The sequence below is a fragment of the Dermacentor andersoni genome, chromosome 9 (genome assembly GCF_023375885.2).
Source record: "Dermacentor andersoni chromosome 9, qqDerAnde1_hic_scaffold, whole genome shotgun sequence".
Classification (NCBI taxonomy): Eukaryota; Metazoa; Arthropoda; class Arachnida; order Ixodida; family Ixodidae; genus Dermacentor; species Dermacentor andersoni.
The window spans coordinates 67,597,089-67,619,671 of record NC_092822.1 but is presented as its reverse complement, the minus strand read 5'-3'; the positions used below and the strand labels follow the sequence as shown (position 1 = coordinate 67,619,671).

At 46.1% G+C, this 22,583-nt stretch overlaps 1 protein-coding gene across 1 annotated transcript; it reads right to left on the bottom strand.

Annotated features, from left to right (window-relative positions):
- Positions 1–1,092: 1,092 nt before the first annotated feature.
- Positions 1,093–7,902, bottom strand: LOC126528590 (uncharacterized). Its single transcript, XM_050176446.2, has 5 exons — positions 7,846–7,902; positions 7,532–7,720; positions 6,449–6,570; positions 3,084–3,295; positions 1,093–1,404 (listed from the first exon to the last, which is right to left on the bottom strand). The coding sequence occupies exons 2-5, from the start codon at positions 7,647–7,649 to the stop codon at positions 1,131–1,133; spliced, it is 726 nt and encodes a 241-aa protein (XP_050032403.1). The 5' UTR covers positions 7,650–7,720; positions 7,846–7,902; the 3' UTR covers positions 1,093–1,130.
- Between the last annotated feature and the right edge of the window lie 14,681 nt (positions 7,903–22,583).

The window sequence follows — 22,583 nt, the reverse complement described above, 5'->3', positions numbered from 1 at the left end:
GCAAAAACGGGCCCTTCAGTAGAATATAGTGGCACATAAACAACACAATACTTGAAGATAACTGCCCTTCGTACAAACATTGATTCCGTGCTTGTTCTCCTTCTGTTGATCAGTATACGGGGTGATCATATCGAATTTTTAAGGTATTTTTAAAGATCACCGGTTGCAGACAACATAATTATGGTCCTAGCTTGAGCTGGATTATTCAGATAGGCGGACATTACTTCCACTAGAAACAAACACACATATTCAACTATATTCAACTAACTAACGAAAACTCACTAATTAATGTTTAATTAATTGCTTTAGCGGACACATTACGATTTACGAATTGTGGCCGGTGTGTTCGCGACGCCTATCTACTTGGACATAAATTCCAGAATGAAACCTGTTTGGTGGAATGCGCTATCAAATAACTCGCCGTAAAAAATTAACTGCTCCACTTCTTTTTTTTAAAAAAAAAAACGCTCTTTTATGCATTGAAGTACAAAAGCAACAGGAACGCTCGTGTATTTCGTCCCAGACTTGGGGAAATGATACCTCGAAACTGATGTCATCCGGGAGATTCATTTAAAGTGGATGCGTCTTGCAAACTCACCGGCTACAATTCGTAAACTGCTATATGTACCGTGAAGCAACTAATTAGAAAGTTTAGTTAGAGAACTTCTGTTGCTTACTTGAATGCGTATTTCGATTTCTCGTGTTATAGTGATGTTTCTTCGCCTCTTCGAGTACTCCAGCTCAAGGACAAGAATTATGCTATCTACCCCGGGCGATTTTTAAAAATGCCGCAGAACTTAAGAATGATCACCCGTAGATCTAGTTGTACTGCATACTATATATACCATATACCCCCTACAAAGAGCTAGACTTGGTGTATGTGCTACCAACCGCTTTGGGGGCTACATACAGTAGTTGTACAAAGGACCCGCACGCATCTCCCCATCTAACGCGCTCTGTGTTAATCAGACGTGTGACATGCATGGACCTTGCCACCTATATTTCCTTATAGTAGTCCTATGGCACGAGCATGTCATACCCGCACCGCGTTTACTGCACTGCATAGTACATTAAAGAGGGAAGAACAGGACATTTCGTGTAGCGTTTATTTCCTGCAAGCAGGTGTTATTCTAAAACCCTGCGTCAAGGTTGGGTCGGACCTCCACGTGCGGCATCCCGAATAAGCGCGCCGACGACCCGCCGGCCAACTTCCCGAAGAGGCCCGTCCAGAACCTGACGATTCCCACGGCCAGCGACACGGAGGTGTTGACGTAGCTCATCACCACGTTGGTGTAGAATTGCACAATGCCGCCCAGCATGCTACGCGCCCTCCGCGGGCTCCGTATCGCTCCCGACCTGATGCCGCCGATGACGTAGCGAAACCTCCTCTCCACTTCGAGGTTCCTGCGACGACCGGTGGAATTGCAAAGGCAAACCCTTACTAAAATTATACGTGTCATTTTGTTGCATCTCAACGGAAAGTCTATATATAGGCAACAAAAATAAGCCCTTTTGAAGACAATACGGGGTGCGCATTGAAGTCATTGAGGCCGACATATTGTTGCATAGCCACCGGAGCAAAGAGCTACGCCTTATCTCGGTTCGCTGATCTTGACCAGCACAGTGGAATCCACGTGGAGGCTTCTGAGCACAAGGTCGCGGGATCGAATCCCGGCCACGGCGGCCGCATTTCGATGGGGGCGGGATGCGAAAACGCCCGTGTACTTAGATTTAGGTGCACGTTAAAGAACCCCAGGAGGTCGAAATTTCCGGAGTCCTCCACTACGGCGTGCCTCGTAATCAGAAAGTGGTTTTGGCACGTAAAACCCCATAATTTATTTTTTAATCCACGTGGAAGCTGTGGATAAGACAACAATGGGACGTATGTAACGTCACCTGAATATTCCGGATAATATTCCTGTTCGGGAAGGGTTGGAAGCACGCCAAATTTGACCGACATGTGCACGCGTAAATTTTGTTTCAATTCAGAGAATTTTATTGCCACCGAAAGCAGATAAATAGAAATAGGGATAGGATATAGGAACCACTATAGGAATCCCTACACGTTTGCAATAGCTACGAAATTATTTTGAGCAGCAAAAACAAATTAATTGAAAGAGAGGAGTTTATTACTCACTTTTCTTTGTTATTCAAAACCGCTACGCACTATACTGCATAAAATGCACTTTATTTCGTCACCCACCAGGATTGCCAGAGTGCTGTACGATACATACCACTACGATATAATGAAATTGCAAAATTGCAAATTTCTACCACACCAAGTGCGCTGAAGCTTTCAAAGCTTGTTGTGGAACGCGTTGAACGCGTAGATATGCACAATTCCAGCTCGATTGTTTGGTGTCATGTCCCCTTCAATTTGGAAAGTGCGGAGTTTAATGACGCTGCGTTTTATATTATTCACGCTCCTGTCCAGTTTGTTTACTAGAAGAACGAATTAACCCAAATCATTGGCTCTTAGAATAAGCTTTAAGTAATTTGCCAGCCTTGAGTAACTATGAGGGTCTTCGTGGATATTGCGTTATGGGTATCCTGTATCTTAAGGTACATGATACTTCAGTTGGTGTATCGAAAATACACCCACAGGTGTACGTGTTGCCGCAAATATCATGATACAGATAGATGGTACCCAAGGAGCAACTTAAAATAGCATCTACGATGTACACATGTCTGATGTACTGCGCAACTCTGGCGATTTTTTATCCATTGATAAGAACGTTCGTAATGCTCCACTTATTCGTTCATGTGTGGACTCGTTGACAGACCGACCGACTGTCTGTCTGTATGTTGGTGTCGTTGATTGATTGATTGATTGATTGATTGATTGATTGATTGATTGATTGATTGATTGATTGATTGATTGATTGATTGATTGATTGATTGATTGATACGCTCCTCCTAGGTGCAGAGCAAACGACGCAGTTCGGTTGAATGTCACGCGCTCGATCCCATTATCCCGCGTTTCCTTCGTATACCGATAGCCCGCTTAGAGTTGACTGAAATGACCTGGGTTTGTGTTGTCATGCAGCCGTATGATAAAGCTGCGCTCTTGCGGGCAGACTCACTTTTGCCGCAGCTGACTAAGGCGCTTGTCCAGCTGCCAGATTCTGTTTTCCATTTGGGCGCGTTGGGCGTCCCCCACTCTTCCAGAGCTTTCGGCTTCCACCAGCTCCCGGCGGATCTCTTCGCGGACGGTGGTCAGGTTGCGCTCGGCTTCGAGCCCTTGGTTCATCCGCACCTCGATCTCATGGATCAGTGGCGCCTCCTGGCGCAGGATCTGCGGCGTAGCGCAAGAGTTCAGCGTCCGTACACGCTGCTTTAGGGGCGCGTTTAGAAACGACACGCGGGCGTCTCTAAGTGATCATTTCATCATCACCATCACGACCACGTCATAAGCAGCACCATCGGCATTACAATGTGTCTTTAAATATTCATACTGTATCCGCTTGTAATAACCATACGCGCATCGTGTTTTCGACACTCACCATTATAGTTCATTGCTAAGATGATTACACGTAAGTCAGACTTGCACCATGTCAGCAACGCTCTTCGCGCTCATTTGTGCTTTTCGTATTTCTCCTAGTTTTATGTATCTATACTGATGTAACAGAATTGGTGCTCATGTAATGGAAACACATGCAGAGGGCAGCAGAAGGCTTAGGTCATGGGATTATAAGAAACTTGCAGGCATGGAATGATTTCTGTCGCAGCTCGGGGGCAACTGGACATCGCTAGGAAAGGACTTCGTCTTCCAGCAGGGTTGCCAGGTCATCGGGAGAAAAAGTAGCCGAGAAATTTCGAAAAGTAGTTAAGAAAGTCGCCAACTGCAGTTAAAGCTTTAATTGGTAGCCAAGAAAGAAGCCACGGTGCGATAAACCAAGAATTGCCAGATTTGGGCGAGAAAATAAAGAAGAAAAAGGCAAAAAATACCTGCAGTTTCCTGTTGCACTGATGGAAGACGAAAATAACAGAACAAAGTGAGTGTTATTATATCACGATTTACCATAACGATCAGCTAACGTTCTGTGATAATTTTTGCCGCCCGCTTGCGTACTTTCTCTTAGCCGAAGCGGTGTCGCCAGTTTCAGTAAGTAAGCTCGCTTCACGCCGTCCTTGCACCACTATGACTTCACTTTAAACATTCAAGTGCAAATTGTATGATGTCACACGCGTTCTACTCTCCCTGGTACGTAGTCGAATAGTCACAAGACATCGGCACCTCTAATGTCATGGCTGTTATCACGCGTTTCCGGTTGTTGCAGCCGTTTCTGGCGCCAAGAACTATGGTCTTCAAGATTCTCTATAGGCTTAACCGTCGCTGGGGGTGATTATAGGATACCATCTATGGCTTCTGTCCTAAGAAGGACGCAAAAGCATTGCTTTTAAGATTGCCTAATTCCTTTTACTCAGAGGGAGGTGCCTGAGCCTTTTCAATTATCTGTCCATGATAGTCCCGGGCTGCCGGAGGCGTTGATTTCAGCCAAAAAGCGCTGCATATCGAACACCTCGGGCAGTCCTGCACAGCCCAGGACGACAACCGAAGAGGCTATATGGCGGCTATGATATATTTTAACTCCTGAATTTGCTTCCAGAGCATGCAAGACATAAAAGCATGGCCTTCATGATCTGGCGTTTGGGGCTGTTGCTTAGAGGGGGCCGTTGGGGAGAGTGCGATTCGGATGCTACCTATACGAATTACCAACGCCAAACGTAGCCAGAAAATAGCCAAGTTGCCAAGCACGATTTTCGGTCGCCAAGAGTCTCTATAAGTATAGCCAATTTCGCGAGAAATCGCCAAACCTGCCAACCCTCCTCCAGGGAACGCGATGACGATGATGATGCTTGTGGCTGTTGAGATTATGATTATATTAAGTATGATGAAAAAGAAAACAATGACGCCTAGCGGGCTGCCGTTAACCAAGCGACGCTGCGGAACTGTCGGCAGCCGCTGCCTGTACGCTAAAGGGAAGCGTTATCGGCGAACCCTCTTGGCTGCATGCAGCTGTCCTGCCGAACAGCTCAACACAGGGCAGCATATATATGTAACGAATTGGCTTACATGGCCAGCTGTGCTGTCATCAGCAGCAGCAGCAGCCTTTTTTTATCTTCCCTGGGGGGCAGGACGAAGGCCTCGTCTGCAATTTCCAATTACCTAGCGGATTACGCTAGCTAGATCTTACCCTAGGTCTTACTCCAGCTGATTCCAACTTGCCGTACTAAGCCCCTATAGTTGTGCCAGTGACCAGCTTTTTTCCCTACACGGACTTGCGCAATAATAAATGCTAATGATACCGAGGCCTTAGGCGTAGCGTTGCGGGCGCGAGACAAAAAAATTCTCGATGCAGATACACGCTGCGCATGGTGTATCAGTGTAGCTCTTTTTGTACTGTGTCCGGTGCGCTACGCTCTAGGCCTTTAGTAGGACGCGCCTACAAGCCGAACCTGCAACCACAGTCAAATAGCACCTAAAGAGCCTTACTGTACCAAATATAAGTTCTCAAGCGCATAATTTATTAAGGCGACGCTCTCTTTCGCTTTCCTCCTGGGGTTTTGTGCGTCTGCTATAGGTCGGATTCTCACCAAGGGAAGTGGGCCAAACCGGAGGCAGCATATTAGTGAAGTGGGGCGACCCATGGAGACCGCTCATTCTTTTACTTTGGCCAGACTTATTCTTTAGGAAGCTCATGCACGGTGAAGCACCACATCGATAACGGCACCCACCGCCCACTGTGCCAAAGTTTAGGTGCTATACATTCGGGACATTCTCGATTTCCGTCATATCGTAAAACTGTGTAATGGCGGCATCTTAAGCTTATCAGAGAGGCTGTAGCAGCCTTGTCAGCCAATCAGAGCTGACATGATGGCGAATTTGACAATGTAGCGGAATATGTCAATGACCAGGATAGTGCTCATTCTATCGCGTATCAGCTTCGGAGCGCCGTGTCATTAACGAGCAGATCGACGAGATTATTCGTCATCCGTGAACGTGTGGGTCACATGGGTCGCTTGGTGGGGGTATCCGCGTCTTGCTGTTCTGTCGGACAGGCACGGATATGCTAAAAAAAAAAAGCGATGCAGAATATGCGAACAGCTACGTACGTGCTACTGCGAAACCAAATGCCGCAATATTTTTGCTGTGGCAGAAGAACGTGAACAGGTCCTTCTGCATACCTGGATACAAAACGAAATTGCGGCCTTCATGTGTGTCTTTGCATAGCATTCCTTTAAAACGTTTCGATCAAAGTTTCAAGTTTCGCTGAACGTTGATTCCCACAAGTGCATGCCGATCTGCCTTAATTTTTAAACGTGCGCACGATCAAGTCGAAAACAAAATGGCTAGAGAGTGTGTCTCCCAAACTTTCCGCACCAAAAGATCATTGAAAGTGAAGCGCAGCAGATCGCATGCAATGCAAGAAACGTCGCAATTCACCTGCACACCGATGTCGCTGTCACTGTCGCCCCTGAAGCTTGTCTGAAAACGCCGCATCTCCGTTGGTCCCGGAAAGCCATCGTCCATAAAGCGGTGTGTGCTTATGACGCCTTCAGTGTCCCCTGAAAAGCAAAATACATTTCCACGCTAAAAAAAGCATTACAAACGGTCGGACATGCTTTTTGGCTCATAGGATCCCGCACTTTACTCGACGTCACGTGAGAGGGAAATAACACAGCTGGGATGTCGTTGTCATTCACGTTTCCCGTTTCCCTCTTTCTTTGTCAGATTTAGTCCCATTGTTTCATATTTGCCCTGGTTCTTTGCTATTATCATTTCATCTAAGAAAGAGAGACAACAAGACCAGGAAAGGGGCAGGGAGGCTAACCAGACGCGCGTCCGGTTTGCTACACTACAAAGGGGGGGAGGGGGTGAAAGAAAAGTGGAATATTAAAGACAAAAATAGGGAGAAAGTGGACAGGGCGCGTACGCAAGAGGTGCACAAGAGGGCTATAAACGGCCAGTGATGCTGGTACACTTCAAGAACTGCGCTGCTGCGCGGATAGCTTTTCTTGCTCAAGCAACGGTGCGGCCATGGTCCCGGCATTTGTCGATCAGAAAATGGTCTGGAGTCAAGCCAATTTAATGTTGTCTGTTGAGACAGGCGTTGGACGTCGTGCCGTGGACATGTACACAACTGCTGCTCAATTGCTTTGTTGTAGGCACCTTGCCAGGACTGATTGAACTACAGCCACGCAATATATACATTTAGCAACGATGCTCTGACGGAATGTGACCGAAAAAAAAAAACCAGCAGCGAGGTTGAATACTGTCAAACATTGCAATTCCATTCCTTTCCGCAGGGAAGATATGCACGTATATTGTAGCCGCCTATTTTAGGATGCAGCGAACTATTGAAAGTGATGCACTTCCTGAATATCATCAGAAGGACATCTCTTTAAGGCTGTTCTGTAGAAGGACGAGGTTTTCGGTGGTCTTTTGCGAGCCTCAGCAAACCTCGCGGCCGTCGAGTATGTGCTACCATACATTGTACGCACTGGCACTATTGGGATAATCACGTACCTCGGTGCACGTTCTGTAGCGCGCTTTTAATTCCAGCCAAGATGGCCAGCAGCGTCGCTTCGCTCTGGCCACAGAACGCGCCGAGCAGTAGCACCCACGTGACCACCGGCGTCTCCATGTTGCCCACGCAGCACAGGTCGGCAAAAAGGCAGCGCTCGCGAACGGCCCGAGTATCGAGCCTCCGTAAAACTGCGACGTTGTCGAAGCGAGTGCCTATATTCTCTAGCGCGCAGGCCTGACAAGTGGTCAGAGGTTTACGAGAGCACAGGAAACGTGCGATAAAACCGTTACCGTGCCCCTTCAACTGCCCTCACCTGTACTGTGCGCGTTAGGCGTAGACCCGGCACGCAGACGACGCCGCAGTCGTCTGCATGCTTTGAACAGTACGTTATACGAATCGAACGGCAGTGCCAGTGTATACTACGCGTCAAGCAAGAGCCTGCGGGCCACTCATTTGCATCATGATGAGATGCAGATGATGCATCGCGCATGCATCATCTGCATGCACGGGCGCCAATTTTACAGGGTGTCGAGGGAACGCATTCTTTCGAAGCGAGCGCGGACACGTATTCGCGCTTTCGCAATGAACACAACGACATATGTCGAGCAGATGAAAAAGTGATTGAGAAGAAAAAAAAAGCAATACGAAATGAACCAGCTGGACGACGCTCAGACTCGACAAAGTAGTCGGCATGGGCGCGCTTCCTCTGCAAGACTCCGTACCGGACAATAAACTTGCGCAATCGGTTTTCGGCTTGTCACGGCTGTGGAGAATGCCGCGGTCAGTACTTATGAGCCTAGCCTCTTCTGTCGTGACTGCTTCGTTATCGAACAGGTGCGCACATTAGGCACGAATGTCGTGTAAGTCCACCAGGAAGAGGAGCGCAGCTGCTGAGGTCTCGCGCGCGAAGAGCAGTTCAAAAGAAAGAAGGATGAAATGCAGTATGCTCATAACTTCTGCGTCGCAATTCTTTTTTTTTTTTTTGCTATTGAATAATTATTTTGTCGCCGTGTATAGAGATCGTCATCATCAACTTTTCCTTCGCCAACTGCAGCAGCCGCAGCCTCGATCTTTTAAGCCATTTCAAGACCAAAGGCCCTTTTCCAGAAACCTACATAGACCCCTCTCCCGAGTCAACTGAAGCAACCTTATAGATATATGCGCACAGATTCCATTATCTGATCTCACCACTTAATTCTCCACCGTCGTTGACCATGTTTTTCCAAGAGTCCAATCTGTTAGCGGCACTATATATATATATATATATATTTCTTGCACTTGAAGAAACTTCGTGTGACCGCGAAAAATTGATCGCTGATGTGACGGCGTTATGTGAGTATACAGAAGACCTCATAGTAGCAGACAGTTCAATTTCACAGCCTAGGTCATCTCCGTGGTCTAATCTTCCTTCGTGTAATTGTCGCGTACTTTGCTATCACTAATACTGCTTCGCCTTTCCGGCGAAACTGCAGCCTCTTTCTCTCGATCTCTCTCTTCTTCGTCTGTGAGTCCCAGTATACGCGCTGCGGCGCATGACTGCTGTTGATTCTGATTTCGAGTGAATCCGGCTTGGCCTCATTTCGGTTGCTCAGTGAATTATACAGTGTTCCCAAACCATCATGCACCAAGACTTAAAAAAGGAGCAGTTGCGTTACTCGAAGGAAACCTAGGGCATATTGTTTCCAGTACAGTGGAGTAGCCTGCCAGAGACTCTTTCGTTAATTAGATTTAATTCGGTAATTGCAATGTATTATCTAACTCGAGAAGTACTGTCCTCATTTTCAAAGTGTCTATGAGGCAATTGTAGGCACGCCCAAATGACATCTAACTGCGGTGTTTTCGACGATGTGCTAATTGCGTACAATTTTTTTCCGACTGGCGAAAAAATTCATGAAATATGAAATATACCACGTCAGTGAGCTCAAACCCGCATCCATAAAGCAGCGCCCTCAAATAAGCTAAGTGAATGGATGCGCTGTCTCTGGATTGCTTGTCGCAATCCAGAGACAGCGTATCACCTTGATAATGGTACGGAAGGAGTGCCAACAGCAGGTTTCGTAGCTTCGCAGTTATTCCTTCCTCTCATTTCTACGTCACACTTATTATCCGTCTCTCAAGGCCGACTGATCACATTGATAACGAAAGCCCCCTTGATAACGCAGCCGAAGCGCCGCTCTGACCACGCATGAAATGCGAAAAGCAATGTAATATATGCATAGAATGTTTCAAAATCCCGGCTTTGCTCGCACCGCATCGAAAGAGTGAGCGCGAAGTTATATATCGCGCCGGAAATTTGCTTCGGGCCAAAGCCACATTAAAGTGACCATGTTATTTTTCACCAAAGTGTATACGTGCTGCAAAAACAGGTTCGTGTCAAGAAATAAAAGCGAAATAAACAGACCGGGAAGCGACCAACGTGTAGAGAAAAGGCAAAACCGATGCATTCAAGAAAGTAAATTCACCACTGCTAAATGAGCCGAATTGGTAATTAGGACATCTGCAAAAAAAAAAAAGACCATCAGATTTCAGTGTGACCTGATAATCTATAAACTCGTAAGCTCCGTTGCACACCAGCTGCTGCATAGAGGGCATGTTCGAATAGGTCTCCTTTTTCAGCTACGTAGTACTGTGTCCGTTTTATCACATCTTCGGCGGCGTTCTTGATGACCGACGCCGGAATTCTACAGGAGACATCCGTTATTCTTGCCTTGAACAAATTTGACGTCCGCCTCGATCATATAAGCCCGATCTTTTACATAACACCAAAGAAAGAAATCGATTGAAGAGAGATCCGGTGAGGCCCGCGACTTCCAATATATGGCGCTTGAAAAGTTGCATCCAACTAGTTTCGTGCTCGGCTGCTACTGTGTCCTGATGCTCCATCTTGCTGATACCACAGAAGTGGAAGACGTGACAGCGGGACTTCACTGAGAAACTCATCCACCACTTCTTCAAGGATGTCGTCCACGTAACGCTGTCCAGTCAGTGTGTGATCGAAGAACACGGGACTGATTACAGCACCGGCATAAATTCTGCACCCCACATTGAACGACCCCTGGTACTGATGGCGATTGCGCTTTACCCAGTGTGCATTGTAGTCACCCCTATAGTGTGCATTATGCAAGTTTACCTAGCCATTTCTGCGAAAATTGGCTTCATCTGTGCACATGATGTTCCTCAAGAAGTCCAGTGACTCATCGGCTTTTGTGAGGACCCAATTCGAGAAATCTAGACGATTCTACAGGTACCTGTCTTCCAAGCATTATGGCTGGTTAAGGTGGTACGGGCGAAAGGCCGTCATTTAGAATCCTCCGAACTGATGACTTGTATATCGGTACCTGGGCGGCCACGTTCCGCACGCTAGCATGAGGGTTTGAGGCCATAAATGCTATAACGTGTGTGCCTAGGCTAGGACTCAAATATGGAGTCCTCCGGCGCTGTTTCTTCAAGCTGGCGGTTTGTCTCTGGTTTTCGTAATTTCTGATGATAGTCGATGCGTTTGGTCAACCGTCACACTTCCTTGACTGATATGTATTTGCGGCCTTCCTCTTGTTTCCATTTGCAACTCCCAAGGCAAGGATCATGTTTGCCTTATGCTCATTAGAGAAAGACCTGGTGACTCGGACGAAACAAAACGCACCTTTGCACTGAAGTTGTCAATTCGCTTTTGTGGTGATAGGTATAGTGGCAAAAAAAAAAAAAACATCCGTGCACTTTATTTGCGTTAAAAAACAGCTATCAGCTTGTTTCCAACGTGCGAGGCCAGAAGGGACGCAGACAGAACTGTAGAGAGGATAAGGGGAGAGGAAGGAGAAGAGGCAGTTACCATACAAGAGAGAGGGGGAGGGGGAGGCGACGTGAGAAGGCAAGGAAACCCCACTACTATACGACAGCGGTTGCGGGGAAACAGGATAAGCTTAAGTTCAAGGTACGGTACGGCACGTTGCTGCTATTTCCGAAAAATAAACGCCATGCGAACATGTCAAGCGGGCAACCTACGTAGGGCGTGCAGAAGCAGAGCCCCATTAGTTAAAGCGCACCGCCGGGAGACACTACGGAAGCGGTCGACCGTCAAATCAACACTTCTGTGCCCGCCGTGTTAGAGTTGCGGCTATATTGCTAGAGGTCGTGGATTTGATCCCAATCGTGGCAGCGGCATTTTGACGGGGACCAAATAGAAAACGCACGTGCCCTTAGATTTGGGACACGTTTACAAATATCACGGTGTCAAAATTAATCCGGAGTCCGCCACTACGGCGAGCCTCATAATTCGAGTGTGGTTTTGGCACGTACAGCCCCATAATCCAATTCGAGTTTAATGCATCTGCCACAATGCGATGTGCCATGTGAGGCAATGACAACGCTCAGCTCTCTCAGAGGCTATAAAACATGGCGCAGAACAACGCCTCAAGCAAACACCTCTCCCTGTGTGTTCTGTGTACTACGCAAAGAGCAGGGGTGCACGCAAGGTAACGTTTAACGTCAACTCACCACTCTCGTATCAGCCTAAACGTTGAAGAAATGAAGCTTTAGCTGTCAACAGCACTGCTAATTATCGTCAATCAAGGCATCCAGCACGGAAAGCTTCGCTTACATCGGTGCCCACAGTGCATGGTATCTGCACATTTTTCTTTCCTCCTTTATTTCGCTCTGGATAACTTAGAGGGAGCCTGTACGAGGGCGCTGATTTATTTATTTATTTATTTATTTATTTATACCGCAGCCCGTTAGGGCTTTGGCAGAAGTGGGTGTACATGTGAGCAAAACTAATTATGATATGCAGAACATGAACATAGAAATAGAATAATGTAAAGGAACTATACATAAGCAATAGCATTTAAAAATTGAGAAATGGGTAACAAATGAACTTCGGCAGGCAACAAATTACACTGTTCAATCATGCGGGGGAAAAAACTGTATTTGAAAGTGCTAGTGTGTGGATGGAGTGGTCTTGTATTAAAAGCATAATAAGCTCTAGTTGAAGTCGGGCAAGCCGGCGTTAAAAGGGAGGGATCTGATAGTTGACAAAGAGAGTTCTTATAAGAATACGAAATCTTCAGAGATTCCATGTGTCGCCGTCTAGAAAGAAACGGGAGGTTTATTTCAGCAAGAGCAGTTGACGGTGGAAAGTCTCGGTCGAAGCGACGGTAAACAAAACGAATAGTCTTCCTCTGGGCCGACTCAATACTATTAATTTCGCATTGTTTATATGGGTTCCATACGGAGGAAGCATATTCTACAATTGGGCTAATCGGTGTTTCTTGTGCTACTAATTTAGCGTCCCTTGGAGCAGCAGACTAAATCCGGCGGATGTAACCAAGTTTTTTTTAACGCTTTACTACAAATGTAATCTATATGTTTGGACCAAGATAAGGTGGGTGCAAAAATGACGCCTAAATATTTGTATTGAAAAGCTCTTGTTTGAGGTACACCGTGACAAATATAATCAGAACATACGGGCATGTGTCTGTTAGTAAAAGACATTATAACAGTTTTATCAAAATTGATGCTCATTTTCCAGGTGGCACACCAGTTACAAAATGAAACAAAGGCAACCTTAAGGCGCTGATGATCAGCAAGTGAGTCAATTGGGCTTTACATAACACAATCATCTGCATATAGGCTTATTTTTGAAGTAACATGGTCTGGAAGGTCGTTAATAAACAATAAGAATAGTAGAGGGCCAAGTACAGACCCCTGTGGGACCTCTGAGGGGGCGTCGACTACAGACGAATCCGCAGAATCATAGCATACGAATGGGGAACGCAAAGAAAGGAAAGTGGAAATCCAAGACACCAACTGATGGTTTTTTAGAATATTATGGAGTTTCAAAAGCAATTTAGAGTGTAGTACAGTGTCGAAAGCTTTGCTAAAGTCAATGAAAATGGTGTCAATCTTACTACCTAAGTCGATGTAATGAGAAAGGTCATGAGTGAACTCCGTAAGTTGGGTTACAGTACTAAAACCGCGCCTGAAGCCGTGCTGAGAGCTGTTCAATAGGTTATTATTTTCAAGGAACATTATTATATGCTTATAGATTATGTGTTCTTGTATTTTACATGAGGTTGGAGTTAAAGAAATAGGCCTATAGTTAGATAAGAGGTGTCTGTCCCCAGATTTATATAAAGGTAGTACTTTAGCTCTTTTCCAGGAAGAGGGGACAACGCCACTATTAAGGGACTTCTGACATATAATGAACAGATGTTTAGATGTCCATAGCGAGAATCGTACTAAAACGGAATTCGGAATTCCATTAGGGCCGGCTGGTTTTTCAGTATCTAAGTTCAGTACGAGATTCAAGACACCTTCTAGGCTAATGTTGATATCATTATTTGCATAAGAATTGTTAGTTGTAAGTGTTGAAAGACTGGATGATCCGGTTGCGAGCGCAGTCATGTGGCATTCTCCATATTTCGCGGGGTGTATTTATCAGTCGTAAAAAAATTAGTACGCAATTAGTACGTCGCTGCAAATACCGCAGTTAGATGTCCCTTGGCTGTACCTACATATGTCTCATTGACACTTTGAGAATTAGGATAGTACGTCTCGAGTTAGATAATTAATTACAATTGCCTAATTAAATCTCAGTAATTAAGAATATTACTGGCAGCTACTCCACTGTACTGGAAACAATATGCAGTAGGCTTTCTTCGAGTAACGCTTTGCTGTTCTATTAAATCTAGGCGCATGATAGGTAATTGGGACACCCTGTATATTTATGACCTCAGCATGCAAGTGACGATGTTTCCATCCCTGATAAATGTTGTAAATTATTAGAAGTCTCTTTTTTATGAGTCGTTAGCATTGCTTACTAGGAGGAGAAGCAATACTGAGACACATACCGTTGATGTGCATTTCACAATCCGTTGATAATATAGTCTTCCGAAGGGGTCACTAAGTGTATTGGCTTTTATCAGGGTCCAAAAAGCACGCAAAGCAATTTTAAGCAAGGTGAACATACAGTAACACAATCATTCTCTGTCATAGGCTATCCGTACCTTTAGAAATAATTGTTCATCCCCTACCTCCTTCTCTTTCAAAAATGTAATAAAGCTTGTCCTGTGTGTATATTTGAGTAAAACTCTTGCTTGGGCTAGTTGGTTCGTGCTTGAATGAATAAAGAGCAAGGCATAATAGACCAGGACAGAAGAAGAACACAAACGAACCCATACATATTTCAATATATTGTGTATGTACATGGTGCTTACAGTGGAAATTTAACGTCCGTATCTCGTGCGTTGCTTTAGGAGCCTAAGAAGCATTTGGATTGGCGGCAGTATGACACCCTGGAACTCTTCAACGAGTAACTTTCTGCAAAGGCTGTAATGAACCTACACAGAATCAACATGTATCGTTCGTCCCTCGGAACATTCTTTGGTACTTTGAATAAACATAATCACCGTGCCCCCCATATTTTACCGAGGATACCGGGGGAAAACAACCAAATGCCGCGTATAACGCACAAAAATTAGGACAAAGCGACCAGTCGGTTACTGTTCTCAGTCAATAAGAAACCTTTACACAGCGCAACTTCTCGGTGTGCGTCAACAAAAAAGTGGCCCTCATTTTTTAAAAATACGACATATCTGCTGTGTTTGATCCTGCCTGGAAGCAAGTAATAGTGTAGCTCTTAGTTAGAAACAGCCAGAAAGTTGAAATCGTCCGTCAGAAGTGACACATGCCATTAGATAAAATTCAAGTCTGTGTTCTATTGGTATTGAAACGGCTCTGCGAGTTCAACCAAGGTCATTTTCACGAGCGCATCTGCGACAAGACGTGATTGCTCAGCGAAATTCTACAGTTATACCTGCAAAAGGTCTGATTAGATTTCTGACGGCGATAAGATACTGAGACTGCAACGCTGAAACGAACAGAGATTAAACAGTGCCAGCATTTGATAATCCACCAATTTCCTGCCGAGAGGCACACCACTTGTCGGGCACAGCTGATTATAATACTTTATCCATACCCCCCCCCCCCCCCCCAACCGCAGATTAAATGTAACAAGCTGATTGTGTCTTAGACTACGGATAAAGTGGTCCCCCATGCAAGTTGCGCAAGCTGGCAGTTTGTTAGGGCGGGAACTGCCCAGCGCCAGGCGTTATCCGCAACGTGAGCGTGTATGGCCAATCCCGGCGCGTCGTCCACTACAGGACGTCCCGAGAAGGCTGTAGTTCAGCTGTAGTTCTAATGGACTTTCCAGCGTGCAGCCAAAAGTGCCAGTGCCCGCTTTCAGAAGTGGTGGGGGGGGGTGGCAGCGGGGGATGGCATACTTGCCCCCAACTTTCGACAGGGGGGGGGGGAGTGCCCCCTTGCCCCCCCCCCCCGGTAGATACGCCTATGCAGGCAGTCAATCTTTTTAGGCTAAACACGATCACTCGCAATAAAATATTGTTAAGACACGTAGCTCAGCACTGAGTACTGTTCTGTACTTTTCTGTGTGCAGCACCTTGCATTCTCTCATCGAAATAAATATGCAATGCGTTTCATTGCAACATACTTGATCAAAGGTGGCACCATCTGCCGCGATCATTCTAGCAAGAGAAAAAAAAACATATTTTTCTTTCTTTGCTACCATCGCAGACGGCATGCATTTATGATTTGGTCGCAAATATATGCACAGAAATTAATTGGCCAACAAGTCTAAAAAAATTGAATTATTGGGTTTTTTCGTGCCGAAGCAACGATCTGATTATGAGGCACGCCGTAGTGGGGGACTCTGGAAATTTCGACCACCTGGGGTTCTTTAACGCGCTGCTAAATCTAAGGATACGGGTGTTGTCGCATTTCGCCCCCATCGAAATGCGGCCGTCGTGGCTGGGATTGGATCCCGCAACCTTGTGCTTAGCACCCCAAGGCCAATACGTCTAACTTTCTATAGAGTTTATATGATTATGCAAAACCGCGCATGCTCTCAAGAGCCCCGAGTTTGCAAACAAACTGCTGCTTTGTTCCTAAGCTTATTGTATGCTTGCTAAAGAATGCTTTAAAAAGTGCAGCAGTGTAATCACAGAAACCTTGTAATGCTAGTGCCAGGACGTAAAAATTGTTTAATAATGGTGAAAAGGCTGCACATTATTTTCTAACTATATGATATTCGATTAGTATTCAATTCTGTTTCAAAAACCTTTGTTCGCAAACGCCTAGGATGCTTAAAAATCGGCACCTTAAAAAATGCCGCGTCAAGAAATTCAACATGCAATTTCGTATTAAGACAAGTAAATTGAGCGGGTACGTATATAGTAGGTTAAGGGCTTGTCTTTATAGAGTTAGCATATATGTTTAAAATATAAAACGTAAAACTTGACTTATAAGTGGTGCCCAAAACCCGCGTTTTATGACGTGAATTTGGCTTTCAAAATCGCTTCCACCCGATTGAACCAGCAAAAGCCTAGCCTTTAAGATCTACATTTTAAATCTAGAGGAGGCCTTTCTATGAGGCGTGAACTCTGGTATGACGCGTTTTCGGCTCTGGATATGTGGATGGGTGTTATATGCGCCCCCTTAGGAAAGGGGAGGTGGGTAGCATCACCAAGCCCTTGTCATTTTATTGTCTAATGTCCTGCCTATGTTAAAAAAAATGAAAAGGAAAAAAAAACCACGATGAATGTTCATAACCAAAGTTTCTGAACCCCTATCGTGAACTTTGTTTTTGTACGCCTCCATTCAAGGTTGTGGGTTGTTGGTCAATGTTGTACTCAGAATCGCGTTCGGTGCGTTTAACAGGCAAAACTATTTTAAATCCAGAGGGCGCTATCATAGATTCCCAACATAAAGGGAAAGGCGATAAGAAGAACATAAAATCCTTCCCACCAATTACGATAACATCAGTTATATATAGGCTGGCGATGCAGGCGATGAAATTAAAAATGTAGTCATGGGTAGAAAGTAATAGAATACTCGGAGTACTTCAGAACGGGTTCAGAAGTGGTAGGCGCCTAGGTGATGGCCTGTTCGTGCTTACCCAGTGCATAGAGGCGGAAAATAGACCTCTGTATTTAGCATACGACAACGTGAGCAGGGAACTCCTGTGGAATATATTAAAAGATGAAGGTATCGGTCACGAGGTAATTGATTTTCTATAGGAAATATATCGAGAAAACAATGTTGAAATAACATGGGAAGGAATTAAGAGTACGACAACTGTCGAGGTACACAAAAGATTAAGGCAAGGTTGTCCTCTATCACCGCTGCTGTTCATGCTTTATATGATAAGTATGGAAAGAAGGCTACAAGGAAGCAATCTGGGGTATAATCTGTCGTGCAGATTAGGCGGAAAGGTTGTTGAGCAACGAGTACCGGGTTTAATGTATGCGGACGATATTGTACTGTTAGCAGATAGCCAGGAAGGTTTGCAAACTCTGGTTAATTACTGTAGAGACGAAGGAGACTGTTAAGGTTTCAGTTTTAGTGCAGCAAAGTCCGGTGGGATGTTTTTCAACGATACAACTGATCAGGAACTTACAATACAAGGCCATGAAATACCCCGAGTGGCCGAATACAAATATCTTGAGGTATGGATAAACAAAGGGCAGATGTACACGGAAAAGCACGAACAGTCTCTCATAGCAAAATGGCGAAGAAATGCCAGGATAATGAAACATAGGGCATTGTGGGAGTACAATAGTTATGAGGTACTGAGAGGTATTTGGAAGGGAGTAATGGTGCCGGGGCTAACTTTCGGGAATGTGGTCCTGTGCTGAAAGGGACCCTGAAACGATTTTGACGATTTTCTACAAACGTAATGAGTCGTTAGAGTCGGTCCTTCTGATCATTAATTGACGCATCCAAGTGCTTCCGCGTAAAGCGTGTAATTTATTATAAGGTTTTAAAAATGCAAATCGCTGCCGATCGCAGCACACTGCACGGCGGAATTTTAAGCCGACCGTACCCATATGACGCAAATCACCCATATGACGTCAGTGGGGCGAGCTATCTGATTGGCTGACCAGGGTGCGTGATCGATAATTTTTCCAACTTTATGGTAAACAAATGATGTTCGTAATAGTTGGAATGTTAGTTAATTTGTTTTTGTAAAAAGAAACATAAAGGGAATGCACAAGAACAATTTTTCAGTGCACTTAAGCACTTCCGGCAGACAGCAAGTGTCGTCTACTTGTGTTACAACGTGCTCCTTCTTTGACGAGAGCTCCGCCGTCAGTGTCGGTCTGTCTTTTCACGAGCGCTATGATTCGACTTTGTTGCGTTGTGGACTGCAAACGTAGCGACTGGCAATGTGTCAAGCTGCGACATCGTGTCCCTCTGCAAGCTAGTAGACGAGCGGACTGGCTGCAGCGCATCGGACTGCCCCTATCCGATCGGTGCCAGGATTTGCGTGATTGCGGCCGTCACTTTACACCGGCAGATTACTAACGCAATAGCGTTTCGCGAGTCCGGTATTAGGGTAAACGCAAGCGCAAAGGGGACATGGCCTGGCCGTGTCCCATTGCGTGTCGTTTCGTGGGATGAACAGAAGCGCAAATGTGAATGGTCTGCAGGGTGCAGCCACCTGGTGGCATAGAGCTCAACCAGACACAGTAGCAGTAACAAAATGTGTTCTTTGCTTCTGATGTAAATTTTTCGCAGGCGTTTAATCGTTAACACGTTGTTTTTGTAAATGTTTAAAATGTTTTACACTTGGTTAGAGCAATATTAGCTCTTTCTTTGGCTGGTTAAGCTTTGCGCCAACGGGTGGCTGGACCGTGAAGACCGATCAGGCAGCTCACGTACGTCTACGCTAAAGTTCATCAGCTTGAGTTCATGATTCCACCGTTCCGTCGAAACGTTCCGCTCATGTGTGGTTACCGGAATACCAGACCCGTTCGGCGCTGCGACAGAATGCTCGCAACGCACGCTGCTTCGATAGCTCTCGCTTGGGGTCGACGGCCAAGCGGCTAGCGGGTAGGTTTCGCGCGGGCGGGGGCGGGCTCCAAAACAACCGGAAGTGGACGATGTGACGTAGCATCGTGACGCAAAACCAGTAAAGGCGGAGCTTAGCCGCGATGGCTCGGCGAACGAGTTGAGGAAAAGCCTGGCTAGGGAAGAGAGTAACTTGCAATCGCTTGTAGCTCCATTAATACGTAACGCTTCACTTAAATTGTGGTGCGCATGTTCTACTTAAGCTGTACCCTACGCGTCTACAAAATTTGTCCGAACCGTTTCAGGGGCCCTTTAAGGGCAGAAGTTCAGTCGAGACTAGAAGTAAATCAGAGAGCTGTCGGAAGATTAGCACTAGGTGCCCACGGGAAAACCAAAAACGAAGCATTACAGGGGGATATGGGCTGGGCATCGTTCGAAGCACGGGCAGCTCAGAGTAAAATCCTATACGAAAAACGCCTGAGGAAATTGGACGATGACAAGTGGGCAGCTAAGGTATTTAAATGCCTGTACAGAAAGAGCGTTGACTCACAATGGCGGAAAAGAACTAGGAGGCTAACCAGTAAGTATGCCAGACACGAAGACGGAGATAGAAAGAGCATTAAACGACAGGTTAAAAACACGGGAAGTAAAAATTGGATTAATTCAATGGAAAAGAAGCATAGTGTACGTGGAACTATATATCGATGCTGGAAACAGCAGATCAGGAAGGAAGCGTTTTATGATAACTCAAGAGGCAGTGCCGTACTCTTTGAAGCTAGGTCAGGATGTCTTAGAACGCGGAGCTATAAAAAGAAATTTAACGTAGAAGACACATGTACTGTGTGTGGTAAATCTACAGAAACAATACAACACCTCATACTAAAACATAGCCTCCAATATTAAATATAGGAGGCATTGACTAAAACATGGACTAAAATGTGATGGAATCCATCCCGATGTCGATGCGGGCACAGTCACGCTTCCCGAGGCCCTAGGGTTGAGATAACAATGGTCATTAAAAAAAATTATGGGGTTTTACGTGCCAAAACCACTTTCTGATTATGAGGCACGCTGTAGTGGAGGACTCCGGAAATTTCGACCACCTGGGGTTCTTTAACGTGCACCTAAATCTACAATCTAAAAACAGTTTGCACCCTTTGGGGTGTATATTTGTATATACAACAATACTCGTCATCTGCCTTGCTTGCGTTTCCTTTCTTGAAAACTCAGCGCTCGCTACTTTCCTGTCGAGAATGCTGCGTCACACTGATAACGCGCATGCCGTTCGTGACTGGGAAGTACCGGGCTCGCAGCGTCAAAGAAAGGAAACGCGGGCAAGACAGATGGCGATTATTGTCGTGGGACAAATATACACCCCAAAGGGTGCAACTGTTTTTAGAGTGTAAGTACACGGGTGTTTTCGCATTTCGCCCCCATCGAAATGCGGCCGCCATGGCCGGGAGTCAACATTGGTCATGTAAATAAGCGGTGGAAATCAGCAAGATGCGATTGGAGGATTGGTGGCTCAAAAGCAGAGAGGTGACATAAGGTTAGAAGTGTAGGAAGACGTATTTAAAGAAAATGGTGAATTTGAATACTTATAACGCAGTTAAACAAAAATAAAAAGCTGAGCATGGTGGCAAGTGCCATCACCCCGTTTCAAAAGGGACGCTCCTACCTTCCATCCATCCATCCAACATGTCATGCATAGAGTTTCCTACAAGAATTTTTGTAGGAAACCATGGAGGAAGGAAACTGAGGAGAGGCCCTACCCCACTGAGGAAGGAAACTCAGGAGAGGCCTTGACGTCACTGTATGTGAAGCTAAAGTGAAGTCGGAAGTTGGCGTTGCTCACGGCATTGCTCCGCCTATCGGGCCAGCTCTCCTCTCTTGTTTACATTTCTCGCGAAACCACGCCGCGCTGCGCGCAACCAGGCTGCTCGGAGGCGCGCGCTCCGTAGCAATACTAAACAATCGCTAGCACGCTAGCATGATTCCGCCAAAGAGGGCAAGATTTCCCGTGGATATTCCTTCGTCCGTAGCCATTGCCGTGGCGCGGTACATTGCGTACAGCGTTGCATGCGCGTTCATTTCACAAACTTTAGTTCCTCGTGTCCCACCTGGCCACAACAAAATCCGGGAGAGCACGGTCCAGCTAACGCAGCGCAACAAAACACGGAGACCAACGCGAACCTGCCCTCACAACGCCTTTGCCACGGTACGGAACCTACGGAGCAACACGTGTGAGCGCACAGAACCATAACAAAGCCGCCATTGTGGCCCGAAAGGCGTGGCCGCTACAGCAAAGAAAAAAAAAACAGCAAAAAAGAGGAGAGCCTACTACGTCATTTCCTCCACACTTTTCTCCTAGCGCACGGAGGGGGTAGGGCCTCTCCTCAGTTTCCTTCCTCCATGCCCTACCTCCTCCGCGCGCTAGGAGAAAAGTGTGGAGGAAATGACGTAGTAGGCTCTCCTCTTTTTTGCTGTTTTTTTTTCTTTGCTGTAGCGGCCACGCCTTTCGGGCCACAATGGCAGCTTTGTTATGGTTCTGTGCGCTCACACGTGTTGCTCCGTAGGTTCCGTACCGTGGCAAAGGCGTCGTGCGGGCAGGTTCGCGTTGGTCTCCGTGTTTTGTTGCGCTGCGTTATCTGGACCGTGCTCTACCGGATGTTGCTGTGGCCAGGTGGGACAGGAGGAACTAAAGTTTGTGAAATGAGCGCGCATGCAACGCTGTACGCAATGTACCGCGCCACGGGAATGGCTACGGACGAAGGAATATCCACAGGAAATCTTGCCCTCTTTGGCGGAATCATGCTAGCGTGCTAGCGATTGTTTAGTATTTCTGCGGAGCGCGCGCGTCCGAGCAGCCCGGTTGCGTGCAGCACGGCGTGGTTTCGCGAGAAATGTAAACAAGAGAGGAAAGCTGGCCCGATAGGCGGAGCAACGCCATGAGCAACGCCAACTTCCGGCTTCACTTTAGCTTCACAAAGAGTGACAGCAGGGCTTCTCCTTAGTTTCCTTCATCCGTGTAGGAAACTCTATGATGTCATGGACATGTCGAGATAACATACACAACAGCATGCACAACAGTAAGAGGCGATTAGAAGATTTGTGGAAGAAAAGTAGGGTGACGACAAAAACGGAGACGTACGAAAGCAAAATTTGCAATAGGGGATCAGAAAATTTGGTTGT

Excerpts from the sequence above, each read along its gene's own strand:
- LOC126528590 (XM_050176446.2), bottom strand. The coding sequence starts at position 7,649 with ATGGAGACGCCGGTGGTCACGTGGGTGCTACTGCTCGGCGCGTTCTGT. Across the intron at positions 3,296-6,448 it reads ACAGCGACATCGGTGTGCAG|ATCCTGCGCCAGGAGGCGCC; the intron begins GTGAATTGCGAC and ends GCTACGCCGCAG. Across the intron at positions 1,405-3,083 it reads CTTAGTCAGCTGCGGCAAAA|GAACCTCGAAGTGGAGAGGA; the intron begins GTGAGTCTGCCC and ends CGGTCGTCGCAG.